Genomic DNA, 23,148 nt, shown 5'->3' with positions numbered 1-23,148 from the left:
AAAATAAGAGGGGAATTTGCGGACATGTTTGCTAACTTTCCCATTTGAATTGATAATTCTATGGGATTTCCATTTTATATATCGAGCTTAAAATCTTCCCACAAGAAGAAAGTGGAGGAACACAACTTATTTTGGGCGCTTTTAATAAAGAGAAGGTAGCTTTATGAAGAATAATAGGGGAAGCATGCATTTGCACGTTGAGCATTAAACATTATACATATAATCGTGCTCTCTTCATCGTCATCTAGTATAACCATTTACACATCCACACAATCATCTAGTCGCACATACACAGACCTTATCAAAACCTCCACAAATTATACATCATTCAATATTTCACACTTTTCCATTAACATCTTTCCAAGATGGTGTGCACCAAAGCATGCATGATGTTAATTCTCTCGATAATCCTTATCCTCTTTGCAACCAACACATGTACTGAGGCCTTGCCAACGAGAAGGCTTCTCAATGGTACATATCCTCCACAACTATCTTCCTTACTTACCATCGCAAACTTTCACAAGAATAATAAGTAGCCCATGGTCATTTTGAGCCTTATGCATTGATTCCATCCTAACTACTTCTACTATGATGTTCATCTCATATTATGTCCGTCAATGTGTAGATCACGAAGGCCCTTCAGAATTTGCTCCCGGCAACTCCTTTGATCATCGTCCAAACCTCTTTGGCCGAGATACTGTGAGTGATTTTATAATCGTAGACTTTTAGCAAATTGTGCATTGACCAACAATAATGCTAATAATTGCTAATTAGTACTCATCTTGCTATTATTGGTTGTTTACATGTAGGGCAATGGCGTAGCTCTCTATTGGCATGGCAAACATTAGTTATCTCACATCATGGATTTCAAGCATTTGCTCAAATAACATGCATTGATCTAATGATACTTAATTGCACCCATAGCATCAATTGAAGTGTATTCTGAACATTTCTTCCAATCTATCATGAACAGCTTTACATTTTTTTTTAAAAGGGGCATACAGTTTTATAAGCTCTAAAAAATAGCGTATAAAATGAATATTCAAGTCTAATTTAATGGTCATTCAACACATTTTCACGCCATCTTGGTGTGATCAACCTTAATAGCTAGATCTACACAAAATATGCTTATATAACTGCACCATACTTTAATTGACTCTCTTCCCTTTTGCAATCCTAATGATAATGTTATCTAGACAAAATAAAGTCCAGCATGCCACAACCTCCCATGATTGTATATTGGTACTACTCCCCCACAGAATCTCATGCATGGCATTAGGAAATTAAAGAAAAAATATTATGTTCACCTCATTATTTCTTAGCTTCAATATGCAATGGTCCAAGGGAATAAATGTGTTGTTACATGGAATATCTATATTAAAAGACCACTTCTGGGAATTACAAATTTACAATCAATATGATACGTTGCATGTAACATTACAATTTTTGTGAGATTTTGAACAATCAAAACGATTAGCCTAGCATACACCTTTGAGATGACATGTAAGATGTGGTTGGCGCAATTCAGGGTTTGTATATCTCTAAAACAAGAAGCATGATCCCAACAAAATCATGTACCCTCAAAGGGCTTTTTGATCTCAGCTAGAGATGCAATTTAGTGATTCAAATAGAACCCTCCAATCCTCCACAGGCTCGCCACCATTTGCAACCTGCGAATCTCTCTTTTAGTGTCTGCGTATGTGTATGTGTTATGTATATGTATATGTAGAGATATCTTAAAACAGACTAACTTAGCTACCTCGAATACCACACTTTTCTTAGGAGGATATTCAAGTGCCTTCACACATATCATTGCAGCATCTTCTCTACTTAGAACTCCTCTCTTGGCACTACCCTGATTTATCAAAACAAGAGAGCTATATCATTCCTAAAAAACATACAAAAGGTCTCTAGAATCAGTCCTATAAACTTGTAGAAGATTTGATCAAATATCGCTAGGGCTGTTGATATATATCAGAACTTGGTGCCCTAAACTCAACAAAATATTTTTGATCACATGGGTCATTTTGGGCCTCCAAGGACATTAATACATCATCTCTGTATCATGGTTGCCCTGTGGTAAGCCATACTTTCAATAACCCATACACCTGGGTTTAAATCTCCCTACTATTATCTCCACACACACACACCCTTTCTCTCTCTCTCTTGCTTAAGTATGGATAGCATGAATTCACCCATATTATTAATCAAGATTGTCATAGGCTTATTTTTGCCTCTAATAGACAATTCTTTCTTTCTTTCTGTCTGTCTCCATAAACAGTTTTACCTCTTCAAATACGAACCCCTTTTGGCCACCCTGTTCATCTTGTAATGGTGCAGATCTAATTATCGTACAAGGTATACCAAGTTCTGCTAAGATTCTCTCATCTTCTTCAGCCTTCCGCATAGCATTTGAATATAGCAATGCAGCCAAACCTCCAGCATTGCTATAAGCAACTGACTGTATGTTTATTAAAGCATGAAAAAATGCATTTAAATATGTAGACTCACAAAATAAAAAAGCTTCATGTATCAAAATAGAAAAAGCAAAAAACCTGAGATAAAAAGACAATGTGTTCTAGTCCTCTTGTGATTTCTTTATCTGCCAGGGCTCCTATCTGATGGAAAAGGTTGTAAATCAAGCAATGGTGTTGATGTTGCATAAAGTTCATTATATAAAGTTAGTTTGACATGCTGATCACCCAACAGTTTTCACCTATTACAAATTCACTTTCCACAATGCACATGCTGAAAACAGTACCTTTCCAATGCTAAAAAGAAAAACATAGATTATATTTCCTTCCACCTGATAGTTGTGCATAATAATCCTTCATGACGTTATAAATTCTTTGATATTGACAAGGAGGGCAATATACAATGCAGGATTGTACCTTCGTAGGACATATAACTGCACGAACTCCCTTCAGTGCAATCTTTAGGCTTTTGCTCTCTTCTACATTACCTATCACTGGCTTTTGAACCACATTTTGTGGAAAGTTTTTAAAATGATCCACAAAGTTCTTTGAAAAAAAATTGTTTACAACGTTTACCTCCACATATGAGCCAAATGCCTGAACAATTTCTTTCCCATCCTTAACAAGAGCCCGGATGCGCGCCCTCTTGACAATCAACGCTAGCAACAATAGCTATAATCCACATACAAGTCCTTACGTTTAACATTCAGTCTATGAAGCTCCTAAATATATGCTTAAGCTTTTAATTTAATTATAAGAACTTCAACCTGACCAGTCATGCTATCCGCATCTACTACAAGTACTGCATCCCTAACCTCCTCATCTTCCATCTGTGGTTCTGCACTGCCTCAGTATCTTTGGATCAGAAATATAGCACTACAAAAAGTTCATCATGTGTGTGTATGTGTATATATATATATATTTCTTTTTTCATATTGGGAAATACAGATAGAGACCTTTATCATCTTTTTCCCCATCTATGCCATCTTGCCGTATCTGATCTGGAGCTCCATACCATTTTCGAAGCTTTGGTCCTCCTGTGAGGTTCCAAAAATACCCACATAAAGAATGTGGTTCCAATTCAAACAATAGAATATAATGCATGGAGACTGTACAAGAATATCAATGAAGAAGTACACAAGTTCATATGAACCTGGATGAGTGAGTGAGTGAGTGAGTGAGTGAGTGTGTGTGTGTGTGTGTCAAATCAAGCTCATGAAGATAATTCGTATTTTAATACACTGGCTTTCAGGAAGACAATTTTGTGCATACCTATAGGAGAGATATTATTTCCATGTCTTGGACATAACTGGGAAATATGGAAATCAGTAGATTATCACCCAAAAATTAAATATCAGGACAAGAACTCTAGGATTTGTTCGTACCTTGAATGTCTAGTGCGGGTAGGGTCAAGAAATTACCCTAAGGTAACACCAACGGGTTAGAGGATGGAAAAGTAGATGGAGGGCATGGTGTGTGAACGTAGAAGGCTATGTTAGGATGGAGGCTAAGTATAGCCTTGAAAAACACATGAATGTATGGAACCATAGGTTATAGGAAAAAGCACATGCATTTATGGGGTTATACCTTGTATGGTAGGGTAACCACAGGGATACAATCTTCCAAGTTTCTTCCTTTGCCCTCGAATAAGCATCACAAATCACTTCACATTGTCATCTCCATGAACAGAAAAAGGTGATCCCTAGTTTCCATCCTGCCATACAAGACATGGCCCTGTACATGCACATGTTTCTCCATACAAGATGTCTCCCCTTACAATATTCTTTTCCAGTTTAGATCCATTCATCTGTGTGTTAGTTACAGCTATGAGAAAGGTGGAAAGGGCATGCCCTAGTTTCCATCGTGCCATATAGGTTGCAGCCCACAAATGCATGAGAGTTTCTATAAGAGGCCTGGCCTCATACGTGCATGTGGTTTTCTGGTTATACTGAGCTTTGTCTGTTAATGCACCGTGTCACCATGGTTCATACCTTAGGCTAAGCATTGTTCATGTCCTAATAAGCTAATTCCTAGCATATCATCCCGACATTGCCCACCCCGGTCCTCAAACCAACAGCATAAATAAAACCACCTTAGACCACCCTAAACCTTGTCACTATCTTGACGTCAGGCTAATTTGTGAGCCCTAAACCTTGTTACAATATTAAGGTCAGGCTAATTCATGAACTGCAAACCTTGTTAATATCTTAACACCAGGCTAATTCATGAACCCAAAACCTTGTTAATGCCCTCACCTTAGCCTAATCGTAAACCTTTTAAATGTCTTAACTTTAGGCTGATTCTTGAACCCTAAACCTTGTTGATGTCCTAGCCTAAGGCTAATTCTTGAACCCTAAAACTCAAACCTTGTTAATGTACTAACCCTCTTAAGCTAATGCTCGAATGCTAAACTTTGTTAACATCCTAAACTTGACCGAATCCACAATCTTGTTAATGTCTTCACCTTAAGCTGATTTTCGAACTTTAAATCTCGTCATTAATCTACTCTTGAACCTTACATTTTGTGAACGTCCTAGCATATACTACCATTGCACGACCGAGCTCTCAAACAAACACATATACATCACCATGGACAGGCGAGGCAAGAGTTAATTTAAAAGAAAATGAAAGAAAATAAAAAAGAAGGTTTCAGGATACGTGGGATATGTTGTTTATAAAAATAGCTAACCTTCAATGTAATCAAGCAATTGGTCACTGAAAGAGATTTTATCTGAGTTATTCTTCTTGGAGGCATGAGTTATGAGGGAGATCCTCGCTGAGCACACGACATGTTGTCCCTTCACATTCTTGGTCGAGCAGCCATTAGTAAGGATAGATCGAGTGATGGTTGCAGAGTACGCAGGAAAAGAAGAAGTGAGCACCACATCCATAGCATGTAGTGTTAGTTAGTAGAGATTGATGACTTCACTCACATCCACATGTTATACATATATGATATATACATATGTATACATACTGATATACTATACTAAGTCTATACATATACGTACATGTATATGTACATAGTACATATACATATATGTATATGTATATGATTGTGTGATACATATTGATTCTTGAAAACCCATGTCTCTCTTTTTCTCTTCTCCCTCTTGGGCCAACCCTTTGGCCCCCTCTCCCACCATCATGTCCATAAATAGAAGGTCCGTAGACATCACCTCAAACGCTAAATTTGGTAACAATTCATTTTTAAGCTTTTGTACGACTGGGTTGTGCGCGCATCGCATGTCTTAACTTTTGACTTGAGTCCAAGGGAACTAGGTACAAAGGCCCTAATGACATGTTTTTCAGGACTCATGATCCTTACTTATGCTCACACATTCATAAGTAAGCAAGTGTTTGTCGTAAGGAATGGAACCAACAAATTCAAGAAGTGACCTATGGGGAGGTATGTTGTCGTTGAATTCGTGATTTCCTCCCCAAAGTGAGATTGAATGCTTGTTGACTAGACTCGTATACTTTGCTTTGCCATTGACGTTCATCATTCTTTAACGTGCATATATTTAGCAATGTTTTTGCAACATAGAATACAAAACACAAATTCTTCTAAGATAACTAAACAAACCAAAATTTCTAGAACTAATTATTACATTGTTTTGTGTCCTCCTCTTACCATCACGTTGTTCCATATATGGGTTTCTTGGATGGATGTACACGTTTGCAAAATATAGGCAATTTGTAGGGCACTTCACATTGCAAAGATATTGTCTTTGCTAAAAAACAATTGTGGATAGGAGATGTCATTGACGAAGTGAAATATTTTAAGGCCACCATGACCATATATGAGGTTAGGAAACACATTGAAAGAGAGTAATCAATTGCCCTCCAAAGTAAATGTGATCATCTCCACGTTGGCATGTTGTTCAAATCAGGCAAATGTGTATTCAACAAGTCACCTTGTATCAATACCCCTAACCTTCAAAGGATTCACATGGGCCATCTCGATGATAGGCTAGGTACCACGTCAACCTTAATAAATACATATTTATTGAAGAGAAATTATGGTTATTTATTGCAAAATGGCTATGTTTCAAGGCTCAAGGAATACTTCCAGAATGTTTATCAATTATGACAAAGGTTTTAAAAATCAAATCGGGCCAAATTTACAACAAACGAAGGAGTAAAATTCATTGGAATTCCTATAGTTCTAGGGTTTTTATAACATATAAATTATTATGGGAAGTTTGTGAGAAACAAAGCTTGGTTTTTACAAAAATCCCACTTGTATCTTGGAATTTCTAAAGTACACCTTCCCATTTGCTCTCCTATTGTAAGAATTAACACATACATATTGTTCCTCGATTTGAAGTAAGAGTTGTTCGATTCTCTCTATTCAATCAATGTTAAGTGTTGTTTGCTTAAGGAAAGGCATTCTTGTGGTTCAAGCTAATAAAAATTGTTCAATGAATGTTAAACCCTATCCTATTATGCATGTGATGAAGAAGGGTTATTATGAGAAATTGGTGAAAGAAAGTATTTGTGGTGGGGAGGGGTATTTTGGGAGATTTCAAATTTAAGCGAGTGAGTGGGAATGGCATTCATTCAATTCAGGTTCTTTGAAATTGTGACGATTTATTATTAGTATTCATTCATTGATTAAGTGTGTGAGCTGAAAATTAGATAAAAATAGATTGAAAGTCCTTTAAGGAAATATCATCGAAGCGTGAGGTTTTGGGGGGCTACTTCTGCAATTTCCGTTAACTTTGTATGAATCGATCATGCCCGTAAGGCGAAGTTGCAAGAAGAAGAGAGAAAGGAAGAAGTAGCAATGGCGCCTGGACAGTTCGACCCTGATGATGATCATCATGATGCATTTGATCTCTGCAAGCGGTGCGTGTACACAGAATCTACAATCGCCATCGCTGGAGACCTCAGGCCATCATCTCTTGCTGCTTTCATTGCCTCTGATCGTATACCGTCCCGGCAGAAATATCTTTTGATTCGTCCATGCCTAGTAGCTCCACTAATTCTCTTGCTGATCAATCTAATCTATCATCGTCATCTTCATCGTGTTCTTCATCCTCATTCTCATCATCTTCTTCAATATGACAGTAGAAAAGAAAAACACGCAGCAGAAGCAAGCAAAAGAAGAAGCAGAAACCGAAGATAATATTGAGAAGAGCCCGATTCATGTCAATAATATAAATCATGAAGATCGTGGTAGTAATAATATGGGAATAGTTCAGAATTCAATAAATCGGAACTTGACTATGGCCATGGATATGCCTAGTTCTTCTCTTCCTCCTTTCCTCATCAAAACTTATGACATGGTACACGACATATCGTCGGATACCATCGTTTCTTGGAACAGCAATAATAATAGCTTCATCATCTGGAATCTCGCTGACTTTTCTCAGCTCCTTCTACCTCGATACTTCAAACACAACAATTTCTCTAGTTTTGTTCGGCAGCTCAATTCCTATGTGAGTAGTTGATCTACCATGATTTCTAGTGAGAAAACATTCCCATTATTATTAGTCTTACGTTCTATGCTTATTTTAACTAGTCCGTGTTCATTCTTCATTTCTGAAATATTTTATTATTCTACCATCATGCTCTCTACTCATTATAACAAGTTTGCATTTCTGTTATGGCATATTGCAATATGTTGGATTCAGGTCTGATTTCAACAAGTCTGCATTTTGATCTGGTTTTAGAAAGTTTGTAGTGATAGTTTCTCTCAGATCTTTATCTAGTACGCATATTCTGACTAATATTTAACAAATTTGGAAGATTTTTGGTTTCAACAATTCTGCATTTGAATCTGGTTTTAATAGAATTAATTCGGAGTGACCTTTTCTAATGTCTCTATGGAGCTTTCCCTCGATATGTCTCCACCTGATTTCCCCCCATTTAAAGCTTCCTTTTCTGCTTCATCAATGTCTACAACTAGACTTGAGTTTCTATTAAACCCAAACTTTCTCGTATTTTCAATATGTATGCAGTATCATTTTCTTTCTGATCTTTCCATGGCATTTTTATCAATTAATAATCTTTAGTTGTTCTTTGTTGTTTTTCTGGTTAAAGCTTTCTTGAAATAAGCAATCTTGATCGAATTTGCATGATTCTGTGATGCCATCTCCTCTGACATCTGCTTCCAAAATCTAAAGCTTCCCTTTTTATCAGCAAATCATTAATTGCATTTTTTGTCTAATCTTTTCCTGGTTGCATTATAGATTATATCTGTGCATTCTGTGATTTCGTTTTCTGTCTAAAAGATTCCTTAAAGGCTGCAAGCATGATCTCTATGGCATCTCCTGGTACATTGACTTCAATATCTCCAGATCTTTCACTACAGTTTGTAATATATATTCTCACTTCCCTTTGCTCTAATCTCCCGTGGCTTCAATCAATGTGCATGATTATGTGGCATCGTCTTCTCTTAATCTTCCCCATTTAATGAGTCTGTGCATTCTTTAATGCTTTTCGTTTCTAATATGTCGAGCAGCTTAAACAATCAGTCTGATCGACATGCAGATTCTTTGGTTTCAGTATTAAGTCTGAAATCTGTATCGATGTTCATCATCAATCTGAATGTTTCAGTGATTGGCATCTTCTTTTCATGTTGCTTTAAAACGTATAATATGCAGCTTTGGTACTGATAATCTTCCTTACACTAGTAGGGATTCCATAAGGTTAACCCTGATCGATGGGAGTTTGCTCACGAAAACTTTCTTCGTGGACAAAAGCACTTGCTCAAAGAAATCCATCGCCGGAAATCTGCAACTTTAATGCAACAGAATATCCAATTTACACATTTGCAAGCAACCAACTCAGCAAGTATTGCGTCAGAATCTAGTACAGAACCTTGTATAGATCACCAGGTTGGGAAATTTGTGTATGAAGGAGGAATAGAAGAAAATATTGAAGGCAAAATTGAACGATTAAAACATGATAGATGTGTTCTAATGGCAGAAGTGATGAGGCTGAGACAAGAGCAGCATAATGTAGACCAAGTTATTCGATCTATGGTGGATCGAGTTCAAGCAGCTGAGCGTAGGCAAGAGAAAATAATGGCTTTCTTGGCCAAGGCAATGCACAATAGCGACTTTCTTTCGCACCTCAGACAACATGCTGAAAGGTTTCAAATTAATCTTGATCGTGATGTTGCTACAACGAAAAGAAAGCAATTGCCTTCTGGGAGTACAGATCAGACCAATGTAGCTGAGGAATCTTCCAGAATGAGTTGTAATACTGGAGAGCGATGTAATATCAGTGGTGTAATGCAAGACACTCTTGGTGAATACGGATTGGAAGCATATAACACCGAATCAGAGACATATAATGCTGAATCAGAGTCATATAACCCTGAATTGGAAGCATATAACACTGAATTGGAAGCATATAACACTGAATTGGAAGTGTACAATGCTAAATCGGGAGAATATAAAACCAAATTAGGAGTTGCATTTACTGATGTTCAGGGATTTGATTTGGATATGACAGATCAGGTCAAGAGTGGTGCCTACACTATGGAAACTGTCAACAATGATGTTAGCACAAAGGATGGAATTCAGACTATTAATGCCAATGTGTCGAAGATTGAGGAACTAGCTCAGTTACAACATTTTCATGTTGATTGCGACCCAACAGAAACTTCATCACAACATATTGTTCCAGCATCCGCATTAATTCAAGAGATAAATAGTACTAGCTTGCAAGGGTTTAATAATTGCAATCTGGTTGGCGATCTTTGCGATTTGAACTTTGATTTGGATTTCATACACGAACTATCTAGTGGTCCAGAACCATAGGTTAATATCAATATTGACCTGAAGTCAAATTCTGGTTTATTTGATGACTTGGAAGAAACTGTTGATTTTCAAAACACTAGGAATCAGATAAAGCTGGAAGTTGGATATGGCATGAGAATAATGAAGAAATGATGATGTGAAAATCCATTGTAATTGTTAACTCAAGCTAGAGAAAATGCATGCCATTAGAAAGAACTAGATTATGAAGTAGGCACTTTGTTTCTTTGATTTAGGGAAACATCATGCATCTAAACTTATTGCAGCATGGGAGTCAACTTTTATAGAGGAACCAGGAAGATGTTAGTTCTATCATGTGTTTTTATCAACTATATAATGAGAAATGGAAGTGGAGTTCATAACTGGATAATTCTCTTTTAATGTACTCTTTCTCAGATAAACAGGTCCCAGAAAGTGAAATTTGACATGGAAGCTTTCAGTGGTAATGGAGGGTGCTTATTGATGGTTATTACTTTGTGCGAATTCAAATTCATTGCATGATTTAATCTAAATAAGGATTTGAAACATATCAGGATGGAGTTGACAATGAGTAATAACTTCTGTATTAAGCTCAGCTTCAAAAATTGCATCAAATTTTCTTGGGGCCACCATAGGCTGCATGGATTGAAGAACATGAAATATGCGCTTCTCCAAAATAACTTGTTGCATTTCAAATTAGCCTTTTGTGTCGAGTCACATTCAACCTTTTCAATGTGAGCAATCGATCGGTAACAGGTGAAGTTCAAGAATTTAACTAGTGAACATTGCTATTGAAAGTGTACATTGTCATTGAGTGAGAAATGTGTGGTCATTGGTTTGGGTTAAAAATGTGGCAAAAGCAAACGTGGATGTGATCAAAAGTGGGCACTCGAGAGTAGTAGACTCAGATTGTGAATTTGTTTGGGCCAAACCATGCATGGTTAAGTGTGATCATAGTAGCCCCAAAGCACTCACCTTGTCTAACATTGAAGAGATTATGAACTAAGTCGAATGGAAAAAATGGGTGAATGGGCTCTAGCTTGTATGAGTGATTGTCTTTGCTCAATAAAAAGATAGGCTAAATTTGGCAGAACATGCGTATTTTGTACTATAAAATGTGAAGCATGAGCCTCTATGTGATTCCCTTGTTGCAAAAATACTTGGTTCACATGGAACCTATTGAACATTGTGCATCCATCCAAATTTTAATTTGTTTGTGTCTTTAACATTTTTAGCTGCTTCCCAAGTAAACTTAGAGGAGAGTGTATAATATCTTTCAATTTTTTGCCTTTGTAATGACCTATAACAACTTACAATCAAGAAATAATGTTGACATGTATACTGGAAATAAGCTATAATATAATGAAGAAAGAGTTCCATTGTTGATTGTTATCAACAAAGAAATGAGATGCTTACAAAACAATACTTTAAATTATAAAGCAACCAAGTCAAATAAAAAATCAATATGCAAGTGTGATGATTCAAGAACCTCTTATGCACTTTTTACTTTATGAATTAGCTTTAGAATGGCTAGAAGTTTATAGTAAGATTGAGTTGAGAAATGTGAGAGCGTGTTGATAAATTTCTGCAATAATTTATAGTGTTATTATTATAATTGGTAGGTAATTTATCTTTTTAATTGCAATGCAATGTGAGGGAAGAATGAGCTTTAGGAGATCCAAGATGGATTTAGCTTTGTTGGCAAGGTTGTCCATTGGAGCCTAGAAGGTCATGGGTTCAACCCCTACACTCCATAGTGGCATCTAGTAAATTAAGTCCATATATATGGAGTATCAAAGAGGTGAACTTTTGGACTATATATACGGAGTAACAAAATTTTGGTAGCTTAGCGGTAGGTAATTATCACAATCCTTATATAAGACTCAAGGATAGACATAATATACATCTAAATTGAATTGATCAAGATTTTATTGCGATTTGTGGGACAAGTCGTAGAGTGTCTAGACTCTAAACCCATTGGAGTTGGCTACCGCCAAGCCAATCAGGGAGAGAGAGAGAGAGGCTATTAGCATTAGAATAAGGCAATGGTAGAGTTTCTGGACTCTAAACCCATTGGAGGGGCTTCCTAGTGGAAAATGATTTGGAAAGCCACAAGTGATTGGGAGGAAGCAACAAGTCATATATAAGCCTATATAAGCTTGAAAAGTTTATTAACCTTTGGAAAAAGAGTTTAAAAGAGAGGGTCACCAAGATCTCAAGGAATCTTTTTAAGAGAAGAGGATTTTCTAGAAAAGGAATGTGTGTGCGTGTGTGCGTGCACTCATGAATGCCAATTGGGCCACGATTGAGATGATTGTATTGATTGTCTAGAGACCACGAGGTTATGGGTTCACTGATCAAGCTATAAGCACATGCCATGAATGCCAATTGGGCCACATTTGAGATGATTGTGTTGATTGTCTAGAGATCACGACGTTATGAGTTCATCGATCGGTGGTTATGACAATAGTTCGGGACATTGTGGCCGTGTGTCTGGTACGCCGAGATACACATATGTATATAACATCACCACCGATTGGCATATGGTTGGATATATCATATACATATTATAGCTAACTAAGATGGTGGTTATGACAATAGTTTGGGACATTGTGGCTGTGTGTCTGGTACACCGAGATACACATATGTATATAACATCACCACCGATTGGCATATGGTTGGATATATCATATACATTATACATATAGCTCTCATATATGTATACAGTATAATGTATGGACATATAGTGATGTCGCATGCATATATATAGACTATAGTCAGTTTAGGTGAAATGATAAATGTGAGAAAACAAGGTCTCGAGCTCGGGACCTGATCGATGCTATGCTCAACTCCTTTTTGACTAATATACAGAGAATTGCGACAGGAACTCGGAAGAAGAAAACAAAAACATGAGGGCCGGAGAAGAACTGACGCTATCTCCATTCTCCATTCTCCATCGCTCTCTCTACTCTCTTCTTTTCCAACCCCTCTGTTACCGCTCTGTTCCACTTCACTCTCCCGATTGTAGCAGGTACTCGTTTATGTAGAGATCGATTCTTTGGTAGAACAAGCTTTTGAATACTCGAAATCAAGTAAATTTAGTTTCGTTTTCCTGACCATTTCGCTAAAGATCGATTCTTTAATTTAAAAAGCTTTACATATTCGAAATTAATTAAATCCAAATGGAGCCTAAGGATTCGATTAAACACGTCCTTCATTGAGCATATTTTCAATGATCCAGAAAAAAGGAAAAAGAAAACACAATTACACCTGTATAACTGATTTGATTCTTATCAACATGCGTATAGATGTATGGTATCATTCCAGCTCTAAGCTGTTTTTTATCTCATTAGATGATAAAGTCAAGAAGCGTGGAGAAACAATTTCCTGTTATGAATTCTGGAAGTGATCACCAAGCTATTGGAAAGGGTTCATGATGTGGAAGCTAGACTTAGAAAAGAAAAGGAGAACGATTTAAGAAAATTTCTACTTGTTAAAAATAAGAAAAGAATAATGCCAACTATGCATCTTCAACAAGCTTTGAAAAGCCTTTGTTCAAAAAACGGCTGGTGTTATGCTGTCTTTTGGAAATTGAAGCGGCGTAGTCAAATGTAAGCTTTTTCATCCTCTATATTTGTTGATATGATATTATAATAATAACATTAACAGCAATAATAATATCCAGGGATATCTTCAAAGTATATGCTCTACTTATAAGCTTTCCCTTTGCTGATTATGATTCTAGAAAGTTATGGGTTAAAAATTTGTGAGGGCTAATTTTTTTTTTTCTTTTGCAAATTTGGCCACCAAGAGTCTAATTATTTGTGATAGACTCGTATATAACAGGATGCTAACATGGGAAGAAGGATACTATGATCAACCAAAGAAAGGTTTAGGTTCATGTGGGGGTGTCCTAGAAAGTAGAGGACACCCTCTCAATCGAGGAGACTGTGGTGATTTAGAAGGGCAGATTTCTCTTGCTGTTGCCAAAATGTCATATTGTGTGTTCCCCATGGGTGAAGGGTGAGCTTTTACGAAAAGCAGCTCTAATTTTTTTTTCCCCTTTGTTTCTCATAGAAGCTATTATCTCTAAGCTTTTCAGTTGTTGCCATGGTTCAGTATTGTTGGAAGAGTGGCATTTACTGGCAAACCTAAGTGGGTTTTCCATAACGTGGATGCTGCTTCTGGAGAGAAGCTTGATAATCAGTCTATGCTCAAGAAGGTAGTGATTATGGATTATTGTTATTTAAATTGTTTCTTTCTTTCTCTGAATAAGGCATTGTTATTTTCTCACTTTATGATGAATTGAGACTTAATCCTAATGTACATGACTAATTGGTATGTACTAAATCCTAATATGTACATGTATATGGGTGTGAAGGAGTTCCTCCCCTGTTTCTTATGCCTGGAAGTTGTGTGCTGACTTTAGCTCTTAACATACATACGAAATCAGTAATACAGAGATAACTTGCTTTATTGTGATTCGTGAACAACTTGTATAAGGCTTGTCATCATAAATTCGGCTATTGGCACATCCCAAATTTCAAGATACTCTTTGTGCCTATATACTTTTTAGTATAATATCATTGGGATCCATTTGTTTCTGCATACTGTACGTATATATGCTTGATCAGGTATGCTTGACTTAGATGCTTGCCTTAGGCTAAAGCATAATAACGGAGGAGGCAGTCCTCTGATCTTGTCTTTATGGAAGATGATCAAACAACATTACATCCTGACATATTGTCAATATTATAATTGGCCTTGCTTGAAGCAAGATTGGTCTTCTTGTTTATGAGAGAGGAATCTTGAGAGGCCAACACCAACCACTTCGATACATGTGCAGCACAAGGAATTTGCCTTAGATTCTCAACATGTCTCCACAAGGTCAATTGTACCCTCTTAATCTTGGTTTTTCGGTTTAGTTGAAAAGTTGGTCGAAGTTGCTTGAACTGCTGGACCATGGTCTTCATGTTGCTCCGATTTACTTGATCTTGATTAGGCAAAGTCAATCAGTGACCTTGCCGATCCAAAAAATGTTGATAAAAAATCTCGAGGTGTTGTTTTCTGCTGGGCTTATCCAAACGGGGTTTCGCTCTAGGTGCTGAGCATGTACAGGTCTTACCCCATCTCCCTTTTCATCTATCTCGTCATGGGTGTCTATTCAAGGTCGTGCTTAGAACTGACGTAACTTCCGGCTTTTAAAAGTCTTCCTCCAACTTGCAGAGCCGAGCCGGACTAGATGAGCTGGACTTCTTTGTTGATGCTGGTCTTGGTCTTCCGTTTATGCTTATCTTGGGTGTTGATTCTCCACTTGTTCCTTGGTCTCGGTCACATTACTCGTCTTTCTACTTGTACTCCCCCTGAAGCTCGGGATATGGAGTGGTGTAAGGCCTAGATCCACTAAGAATTGTTGCAGGTTGTCAAGACCAAGCGCCTTTGTAAAATATTGGCCACCTGCTTGTTGGTGCCGATGTATTGGAGGTCAATGTCTCTGGACAATATTTGCTCATGGATATAATGATAGTGTACCTCAATGTGCTTACTCGGGGAATGAAACAATGAAATCTTTGTGAGCTGGATGCTGTTGAGATTGTCACAGTGGATTGGTATTGGCTCATTGACTAATTCATTAAAGCCGTTTAAACCATACGCCTTGCATGCAGGTACATTTGTTCCCCCTATACTCCACATCGGTGCTCAACGGAGCCATTATTGGCTGTTTCTTGCTGCTCCAGGAGACTTTCTGCTCCCAAACAAAAACATAAATCCCAAGGTGGATCTCTTGTCAGAATTGTTGCCTGCCCAATCAGCATTTTTGAACCCTTCGAGTTGAAGCGGTACTCTGTGCTTGTAGAAGATACTGTTATCAAGTGTTCCACCATCATATCATAACACTCGCTTAGTATAATCCATGTGATTGTTGCCGGTTATTTGTATGAAGTGGCTAAGGAGTCCTATTGGGTAGCTGAGGTCTGGTTGGGTGATAGTCAAGTAGATAAGACACCCAATTATTTGCCGATACTGCGTCGGGTTAAGAATTTGCTGAAATGTCATTTAGCTTCATATTTTAATCAACGGGTGTCGAGATGGATTGGCACTCGTAAGCAGGTTCAACATGTATTGTTGTAAGAGTAGGAATCTGTCTGGAGTTTGAATGACCTCGATGCCGAGAAAATAATGTATGTCATTCAGATCCTTCATCTTGAACTTTTCTGAAAGCAGTTTTTTGATCTTCTGTGTCTCAACGTGGCTTTCTACACCGATGACAAGTTCATCAACCCACCTCCTCTCACACAAGCACTACGCTTTTGCACACCCCGACTATGAGAGTTAGCATTCTTTTCATGGTATCAGAGAAAACAACTAGAAATAAAAAAAGTACACAAGAGGAGGGACGACAACTTATGCCCTGAAAAGAAAACTATATTAATCGAGTAAAAATCATCAAGGGAACACAATGGGCGAAGTGGGCGCTATATACAAATCCTCAAGGGACTGCAACATTAAATATGGTTGATGGATTCTTGTCATAGACATCCACTCTAGTACGATACTGTCATAAGAATATGTAATATTCTTTGACCACATTTACACTCGAAAACTAATTAGATATCACAATCTTGGTCTTTGTATAATTAGATAGTTCACATGGATTACAATAAAGTATGCTCACACACTTTCCCACATTGTGCTTCTCTCCATAAGCATGTAAGGGGTTGAGCTTGATTCTCAACAGTAATGATGTAGGGGTATAAACTTTAGTTTTGTTTTCAATATGGTATGAAAATTTGCTTTCCTATTCTCAAATCTCTTGTAGAAAGTAGAATTTTGAGCATATTATTTGCATTATATTTTGCAAATGATTCTATGCTGTCTTTGACATGAACAAGGAACTTGCTATGATGTAACAATGCTAACAGAATGTCTTTTGTGCTTGTATAGTATCCTGAAGGATGGCAGGGTCAATTTGCTGCAGGAATCAAGGTGAACAATAGTTAGTACTAAGTGGTTAAGGAAAGGGAAAAACTTTGAAAATATCCCAGGGTTTTTCTTTATTTGCATGAATACCTTTTGAGTTTTCATTATTTCCCCAAATATCCATGCTGATCCCCCAGAAGAACAATTATGTGGTTATCATTCTGTTTTTCTCTCTTTTGGGTGTTGATCAAGGACATTTGCAGATTTAATGAAAAGTCAGGAGCATTGAGTGAATTAGGGTTATTTCAGAGTTTTTGGATCATCGTAATGATCAGTTGGACGTTTCTGCTCTCACAGACCATTGCTGTCATTGCTGTTACTCAGGGTGTTGTTCAGCTTGGTTCAGCAAAACTGGTACCAAATATCTTTTTTATTGTTTTCCGTTCTTGATGATAATAGTAAAATTTATCATGTGCTAAACATACATGGTTCATGGTTTCTTTATCAATAAATATTGTGTGCATGCCATGTACATATTGTGTTTGTGGATTACTAATGGTTCACTTTTCAGAGCTTGTGTACTTCATTCATATTTCATTTATAACTCGTAAGTGTCATAATGTTATGAAACAGTTGCAGAGAGTAATGGTTTTGTGACAAACTTAAATCAGATAAAATAGTTTCACCTTTCTGAGCTTGTGTACTTCATTTATGACTTGTAAGTGTCATAGTATTATGAAACAGTTGCCAAAAGTAATGGTTTTGTGAACTTATATGCGATAAAAGAGTTTCACCTTTATGAGGTTGTGTACTTCATTTATGATTTGCAAGTGTCATAATATTCTAAACAGTTGCAGAAAGTAATGGTTTTGTGAACTTATATCAGATAAAAAAGGTTCACCTTTCTGAGCTTGTATACTTTATTTATGATTCGTAAGTGTTATAATATTCTGAACAGTTGCGGAAATAATTGTTTTGTGAACTTATATCAGATAAAAGAGATTCACCTTTCTGAGCTTGTGTACTTCATTTATGACTCGTAAGTATCATTATGTTATGAAACAGTTGCAGAACGTAATGGTTTTGTGAACTTATATCAGATAAAAGAGGATCCTGAATGGATTGACTATGTCAAATCAGTTTTTACTGACCTACAAGCTACACCATCAGTCGTTCGGTCAGACATGCTTTCAGGAGTTCAGGGGAAACCATTGACACATATTGCTCTATCATCCACCAATAACAGAAGTTTAACTCCAAGTAATGCAGAAGATCACTGTATTGATTCATCTAGGATAATAGGTGCAGGATTCATGGCAGCTACTGTTCAAACTGGATTCAATGGAATTGTTGCCTCAAAATTTGGTGCTAAAGAGGATGAAGATTTTTCATGTATTGGCATTTCTTCTGGAACATGTGCGCAGAAAATAATAGAAATACGTAAGCCTTTAGATACATCTTCAAGTACCCATTTCTTTACAGCTGAAAAGCATTGTATGCCGAACATTTTTCAAGGCAACTTGGGTTTGAAGGAATCATTCAATCCCACTTGGGTCAATGATGAATTTGCAACAATCGATGAGAATACCAACAATCGTGTTAAGTCTGAAAGCACAGCCAATGACGGAGAACTTAAGACTTCAAATTTTAGCAACCACACTGATAATGGTACACATGAACTTGAAACCTTTTTATCCTCTTTTGCCCCGGGAAAAAGTTGTAATTGGGGTATTGGAGATGAGCTTTCTCAAGCTTTGGGTTTGACATTTAAGCAAGGGGAAATGGAGGACCTGCAAAGGGCTAAGAAATTGCCCTCAAGTATTATAAGTATTAATTTTCCAGAAAATAAATCAGAACTTTTGCTAGATGCTGTAGTGGGGAATGCTCCCAACAGTTATCAATCAGCATCCTCATCATTAACAGATGAAAGCTTTCCTGATAAGACTTTGTGCTCAAATGTGCCTAATGGTACGTCTTTCTTGACCACTGTCACGGAAACAGACACAAAAGTGGCACTACATGAATCTCCTGTCTCTACTACAAAGTTACAAGACGTTGTTCAAGGACATGTTTTGTACAACGATGCAGAAGTTTTATCCCATTGGCATCAGAACTTGTCTTTGTCCAATGTTTCTCCTGGTAAAGGTATCATTAGAGGTTGGGCAGATGAGGAACAGAGTCTGAGGTCAGATGATACCCAACAATCTCATTCAAGAAAGTCTGAAGACAGAGGAGGTAAGAAGAGGTCAAGGTCTGGAGACAGTTCAAGACCAAGGCCTAAAGATAGACAGCAGATACAAGACCGTGTTCGAGAGTTGAGGGATATTGTACCTAGTGGATTGAAGGTAATCAACACTTTCTGTAGATTGGATTGTAAGAAAAATATATGGATATGATATTGTGAAATTTTTTATATTGTGAATCAGTGCATGCGTGTTTTTGCAGTGTAGCATTGATGCCTTACTGGAGAAAACTATAAAGCATATGCTCTTCTTACGGAGTGTCGCGCTGCATGCTGAGCAATTAAAGAAAAATGGGGAGCTGAAGGTACAGTAAAGAATTTTTTTATATCAATTTATAGACTGTATGCTTTTTGAAAGTACATAGAGCATATGATGATTGTTCAATTGGACCATCCCATAATTTCTTAAAGCAAAGTAGTGAAAGATCTGTCTCTGCAAACTATATATAGTAAGGAAGCTCATGTGGTTGACTTGCATGATTTGAAATGGTCAACCTGCTAGTATCTGATTCGCTTCTTTAAATTACATTCAAAAAGTTTGTCAATAGAGAGGGATAATGATAAAAACTGCGAGTTCATATTTCAAAATAAGCAGCTTGCATACCAGCCCATACAAAAATCAACAAAATGATAAAACTATAAATTCGTAGTTCAAAATAAGCAGCTTGCATTACAGGATTAACAAAATGATGAAATATATGAGTTCATATTTCAAAATAAGCGTCTTGCATACCCAGCCCATAACAAGATTTAACAAAATAATAAAAACTAAAGTTCATATTTCAAAATAAGCATCTTGCATACCAAGCACATAACCTCCTAGTCTCACTATTATATGATTTCCCTCTATGGATAAAGACAATGCAGTGATTGGTAAGAGATTATAGAGTAAAGATGTGGAGGTATTGCTTTTGCAGTTTGCAGAAGTGATTAATGATCTGAGCATTTTAGTCAGTATGTGATTCTCAGCAGAAGTGGTTGATTGTGACTAGTTGGGAATCTGCTCATATAATTGTATCTACCATCTTATTAAGAAGGATCCGTTGTTGAGAGCTAGTTAAGGTCGAGTTTGAGAGAGGTGATTGAACATGGCTCTGTGCTCATTTATCCTAAATGCTCAATTTCAACCTTGATCAAGTCTAGACCAACAATGCTCTGCTCTGATTCCATGTCCATGGTTTATAGGAGTTTTTTCAAATGTTGTTTTATGCGATGGACTTTTATTTCCTATTACCTTGGTTTGATTGATCCACATCCTCATATCACTTTATGGTGAACCCGCACCTGGAGTCCCTTTCTTGGACTTTCTATCCATAAAGTCAGCTTTGATAATGTTTTTTTTTGCTACATGTAGATAAAGATTAATCCTTTTCCCTATTTTGGTCCATTTTTCTAAACTATATACATTCTGTACTTCAGCCTATAATATTCTATAATTTTTATGTGTTATCACATTAAGCTTCATTGTTACGAACATCACGCATTTATATAAATTAGCAAGAATTATGACAATTCTAATTGTTTGGATACTTGCTGTAAGTTTGCAAATATACTCAATGCCGATTAAAAACTTTGCAATTGTTAAGACATCTGAAAAGGTATCACTCATAGGAAACAAAAGAACTATATTTGTTGACATATCAGCTGCTGCTTTTTACAGGGGTATATAGAAAGTGGTGCATCCTGGTTTCTAGACCAGGAGACTAGAATTCCCATACTTGTAAAAGACCTTAAACAACCACGACAAATGCTTGTAGAGGTGAAGCTAATAGAATTCCATCATATCTTACTATGAATTCTATATAATGTAAATATGTGTTTATAGCTTTTTGAATGAGGGTCATGCCAATATTTTTGGAACCTCAAGGGGTAGTGTTGATATTTTAGTCCTTACACGAAGGGTATTATTGGTACTATCCTGATAATATATAATTGATGATAGATCCTGACTTTATTTCACGTGGGTGGAGCAGATGATATGTGAAGAGAAAGGTCTTTTTCTAGAAATTGCAGAAATCATTCGGAGCTTAGGACTTACAATTCTCAAAGGCATTATGGAATCTCACGAGGACAAAGTTTGGGCGAAATTTTTCGTTGAGGCGAGTGCTTTTGTTTCTGTAGATTGTTTCTTTTGTATGGATATAGACCTACATACAATACTCAGAAAAAAAGATTTAAACAGCCTGTTGCATTTTTTGTGCTTTCCTAGAACTAAATCCAAGAGAAATGTGTACAATTTCCGCCTGACTTTTTATAATTTTTGGTATTTTGCCCTTTGATTTCATATGCATGAGGCTGGAACTCGGCTAATTAGTAAAGAAAACAATATGGCAAAAACTAGATCATGTTTCCTCACGTTGTGCTCCACTATTTTAATGCAGGCTAATAGGGATGTCCAAAGAGTTGATGTATTATTACCATTGGTACAAAAACTACCCCTCCCTAATAAAAGCAACATCTCGTCAATGTCCATAGCCAGCCAAGCACCCAAATGATCATCATTAAGGTTCTCCAAGAGTATACATAAGATCTTTATTATAGAGTCTGTAGCTGTAACTTTTATAACAGATTACAGCATCTAATACACCTCATCAAGGTTCGAAAGAACATCTGAGGTCTTGATTGCACATCCAATCATGTACTCGCCCTATCATCAAATATGTTGATGAGATTAATGGTTAATAACCAAGCACATGTAAGGAATGTCTGTCTCTAAATGCTTGATTTTGTAAATTCAACAATAGCCACATCACACCATTAGTCTGAATTGGATATTTTATTTTGATATTTCTTCAATTTAAAGGCATAGAAATCCTCAACATCAATGTATGTATATACCTACTTGAGATCTGTAGATATTGGCCTAAAGTTCCAGAATACCCTTTTAGGGACATTGTAATTGTGCATTTATTCACACCCCGTTATATACAATACTCTCTTAACACAATAGAATATCTGGATTCAAACTCAGTGTTAGATATGATTGATTTGGAGTTTGAGGAATAATTTCTTGGATGCTGAGTCTAAATTTGCTAAATTGTGTGTGCAACTCCATCTTGATATGCTTTATTTTCCTTGATGAGGATCCAAATTTGTAAATATAAAGCCTTGTTAGCACATTGACATAATGTATCTCATGCTAAAATGTAGAATAAATTCATTCACCAAATTGTGGTGAGTAGTAAAAGGAATACTTTGTGAATGAACTAGGAAGAATTTCATACCTCAAAATGTGAGTCATCCTCGGAAATAGATCCCTTCCCCCCCATTCTTCCTAGGTAGAGATTTTTTGTCAATCAAATCACAAGGCCATCAAATTAGGATTTAGCCTATGAGACATGAACCATTCTCATTATATGAATGGAGCGTTTGTGTGTGAGTGGACTTTTGTTTCGATGAGGTAGTGATGTGATGTGTAGGCCAAATACATGTTGATTTGACTAGAGCTCTCAGATACACAAATAAGGTTGCATTATAGTACTTCCCTTGAGTCAACACATTGTCTCTTTTAATGCCAACATTCCTTCTCTTGCTCAACAATGATATGTCATGTGCAAATGGGAGGCAAATTCTCAAAAAATTGTGCATTGGCATAATGGTGCTAACCAAGGATAATTATCACTACTCTTTGGTTTATATATAGACAAGTTAGAACAAATGGTTGACAAATTTGTAAAACAAGAAAGGGCATCAAAGTTATTACCATTGGGATTGATATTATCATGTTTTTATTATATGCAAATGATATGTTGTTTCTAGC

At 36.7% G+C, this 23,148-nt stretch overlaps 3 protein-coding genes and 1 long non-coding RNA gene across 12 annotated transcripts; 3 read left to right on the top strand and 1 right to left on the bottom strand.

The window, feature by feature from the left end:
• Positions 1-243: 243 nt before the first annotated feature.
• LOC147868469 (uncharacterized) lies at positions 244-984 on the top strand. The gene is made up of 3 exons (XR_015529791.1): positions 244-471; positions 626-699; positions 810-984. It is a non-coding gene; the product is annotated as an uncharacterized LOC147868469 (long non-coding RNA).
• Positions 985-1,283: 299 nt separating this feature from the next.
• LOC147868468 (NAD(P)-binding Rossmann-fold superfamily protein) lies at positions 1,284-5,403 on the bottom strand. 2 transcript variants are annotated; one of them, XM_087319592.1, is made up of 9 exons: positions 5,164-5,403; positions 3,431-3,511; positions 3,242-3,312; positions 3,051-3,146; positions 2,892-2,972; positions 2,556-2,618; positions 2,288-2,461; positions 1,760-1,855; positions 1,284-1,670 (listed from the first exon to the last, which is right to left on the bottom strand). In XM_087319592.1, the coding sequence occupies exons 1-9, from the start codon at positions 5,363-5,365 to the stop codon at positions 1,599-1,601; spliced, it is 936 nt and encodes a 311-aa protein (XP_087175718.1). In that variant the 5' UTR covers positions 5,366-5,403; the 3' UTR covers positions 1,284-1,598. The 2 variants fall into 2 exon arrangements, with proteins under 2 accessions (XP_087175718.1, XP_087175726.1); XM_087319600.1 differs by having other exon boundaries at positions 3,242-3,304; positions 5,164-5,298.
• Positions 5,404-7,171: 1,768 nt separating this feature from the next.
• Positions 7,172-10,980, top strand: LOC147868467 (heat stress transcription factor A-1a-like). Of its 2 annotated transcripts, XM_087319579.1 has the most exons (3): positions 7,172-7,918; positions 9,119-10,177; positions 10,651-10,980. In XM_087319579.1, exons 1-3 carry the CDS (start codon positions 7,541-7,543, stop codon positions 10,669-10,671), a joined length of 1,458 nt encoding a protein of 485 aa, XP_087175705.1. In that variant the 5' UTR covers positions 7,172-7,540; the 3' UTR covers positions 10,672-10,980. The 2 variants fall into 2 exon arrangements, with proteins under 2 accessions (XP_087175705.1, XP_087175697.1); XM_087319571.1 differs by lacking the exon at positions 10,651-10,980 and having other exon boundaries at positions 7,173-7,918; positions 9,119-10,288.
• A 2,116-nt stretch (positions 10,981-13,096) lies between these two features.
• Positions 13,097-22,358, top strand: LOC147868466 (transcription factor LHW-like). Of its 7 annotated transcripts, none has more exons than XM_087319560.1 (11): positions 13,097-13,256; positions 13,579-13,836; positions 14,072-14,248; positions 14,345-14,447; positions 17,171-17,212; positions 17,504-17,560; positions 18,247-19,491; positions 19,592-19,693; positions 21,049-21,147; positions 21,362-21,487; positions 21,770-22,358. In XM_087319560.1, exons 2-11 carry the CDS (start codon positions 13,739-13,741, stop codon positions 21,881-21,883), a joined length of 2,163 nt encoding a protein of 720 aa, XP_087175686.1. In that variant the 5' UTR covers positions 13,097-13,256; positions 13,579-13,738; the 3' UTR covers positions 21,884-22,358. The 7 variants fall into 7 exon arrangements, 6 of the variants coding, with proteins under 6 accessions (XP_087175686.1, XP_087175657.1, XP_087175665.1 ...); XM_087319531.1 differs by having other exon boundaries at positions 14,057-14,248; XM_087319539.1 differs by having other exon boundaries at positions 14,057-14,248; positions 18,247-18,538; positions 18,629-19,491; positions 21,362-21,858.
• The last annotated feature ends 790 nt before the right edge of the window (positions 22,359-23,148 follow it).

The sequence above is a fragment of the Azolla caroliniana genome, unplaced genomic scaffold (assembly GCF_043228905.1).
Source record: "Azolla caroliniana isolate FFs.n. ecotype wild unplaced genomic scaffold, voAzoCaro1.0.p SCAF_1, whole genome shotgun sequence".
NCBI lineage: Eukaryota > Viridiplantae > Streptophyta > Polypodiopsida > Salviniales > Salviniaceae > Azolla > Azolla caroliniana.
The sequence above is the reverse complement of the archived record's forward strand: the minus strand, read 5'-3'. Positions and strand labels throughout refer to the sequence as shown.

Excerpts from the sequence above, each read along its gene's own strand:
- LOC147868466 (XM_087319515.1), top strand. The coding sequence starts at position 13,739 with ATGCCAACTATGCATCTTCAACAAGCTTTGAAAAGCCTTTGTTCAAAA. Across the intron at positions 17,213-17,503 it reads AATTTGCTGCAGGAATCAAG|ACCATTGCTGTCATTGCTGT; the intron begins GTGAACAATAGT and ends CTGCTCTCACAG. Across the intron at positions 19,492-19,591 it reads TTGTACCTAGTGGATTGAAG|TGTAGCATTGATGCCTTACT; the intron begins GTAATCAACACT and ends GTGTTTTTGCAG.
- LOC147868467 (XM_087319571.1), top strand. The coding sequence starts at position 7,541 with ATGACAGTAGAAAAGAAAAACACGCAGCAGAAGCAAGCAAAAGAAGAA. Across the intron at positions 7,919-9,118 it reads TTCGGCAGCTCAATTCCTAT|GGATTCCATAAGGTTAACCC; the intron begins GTGAGTAGTTGA and ends TTACACTAGTAG.
- LOC147868468 (XM_087319592.1), bottom strand. The coding sequence starts at position 5,365 with ATGGATGTGGTGCTCACTTCTTCTTTTCCTGCGTACTCTGCAACCATC. Across the intron at positions 2,619-2,891 it reads CAGTTATATGTCCTACGAAG|ATAGGAGCCCTGGCAGATAA; the intron begins GTACAATCCTGC and ends CTTTTCCATCAG. Across the intron at positions 2,462-2,555 it reads ACATTGTCTTTTTATCTCAG|TCAGTTGCTTATAGCAATGC; the intron begins GTTTTTTGCTTT and ends ATAAACATACAG.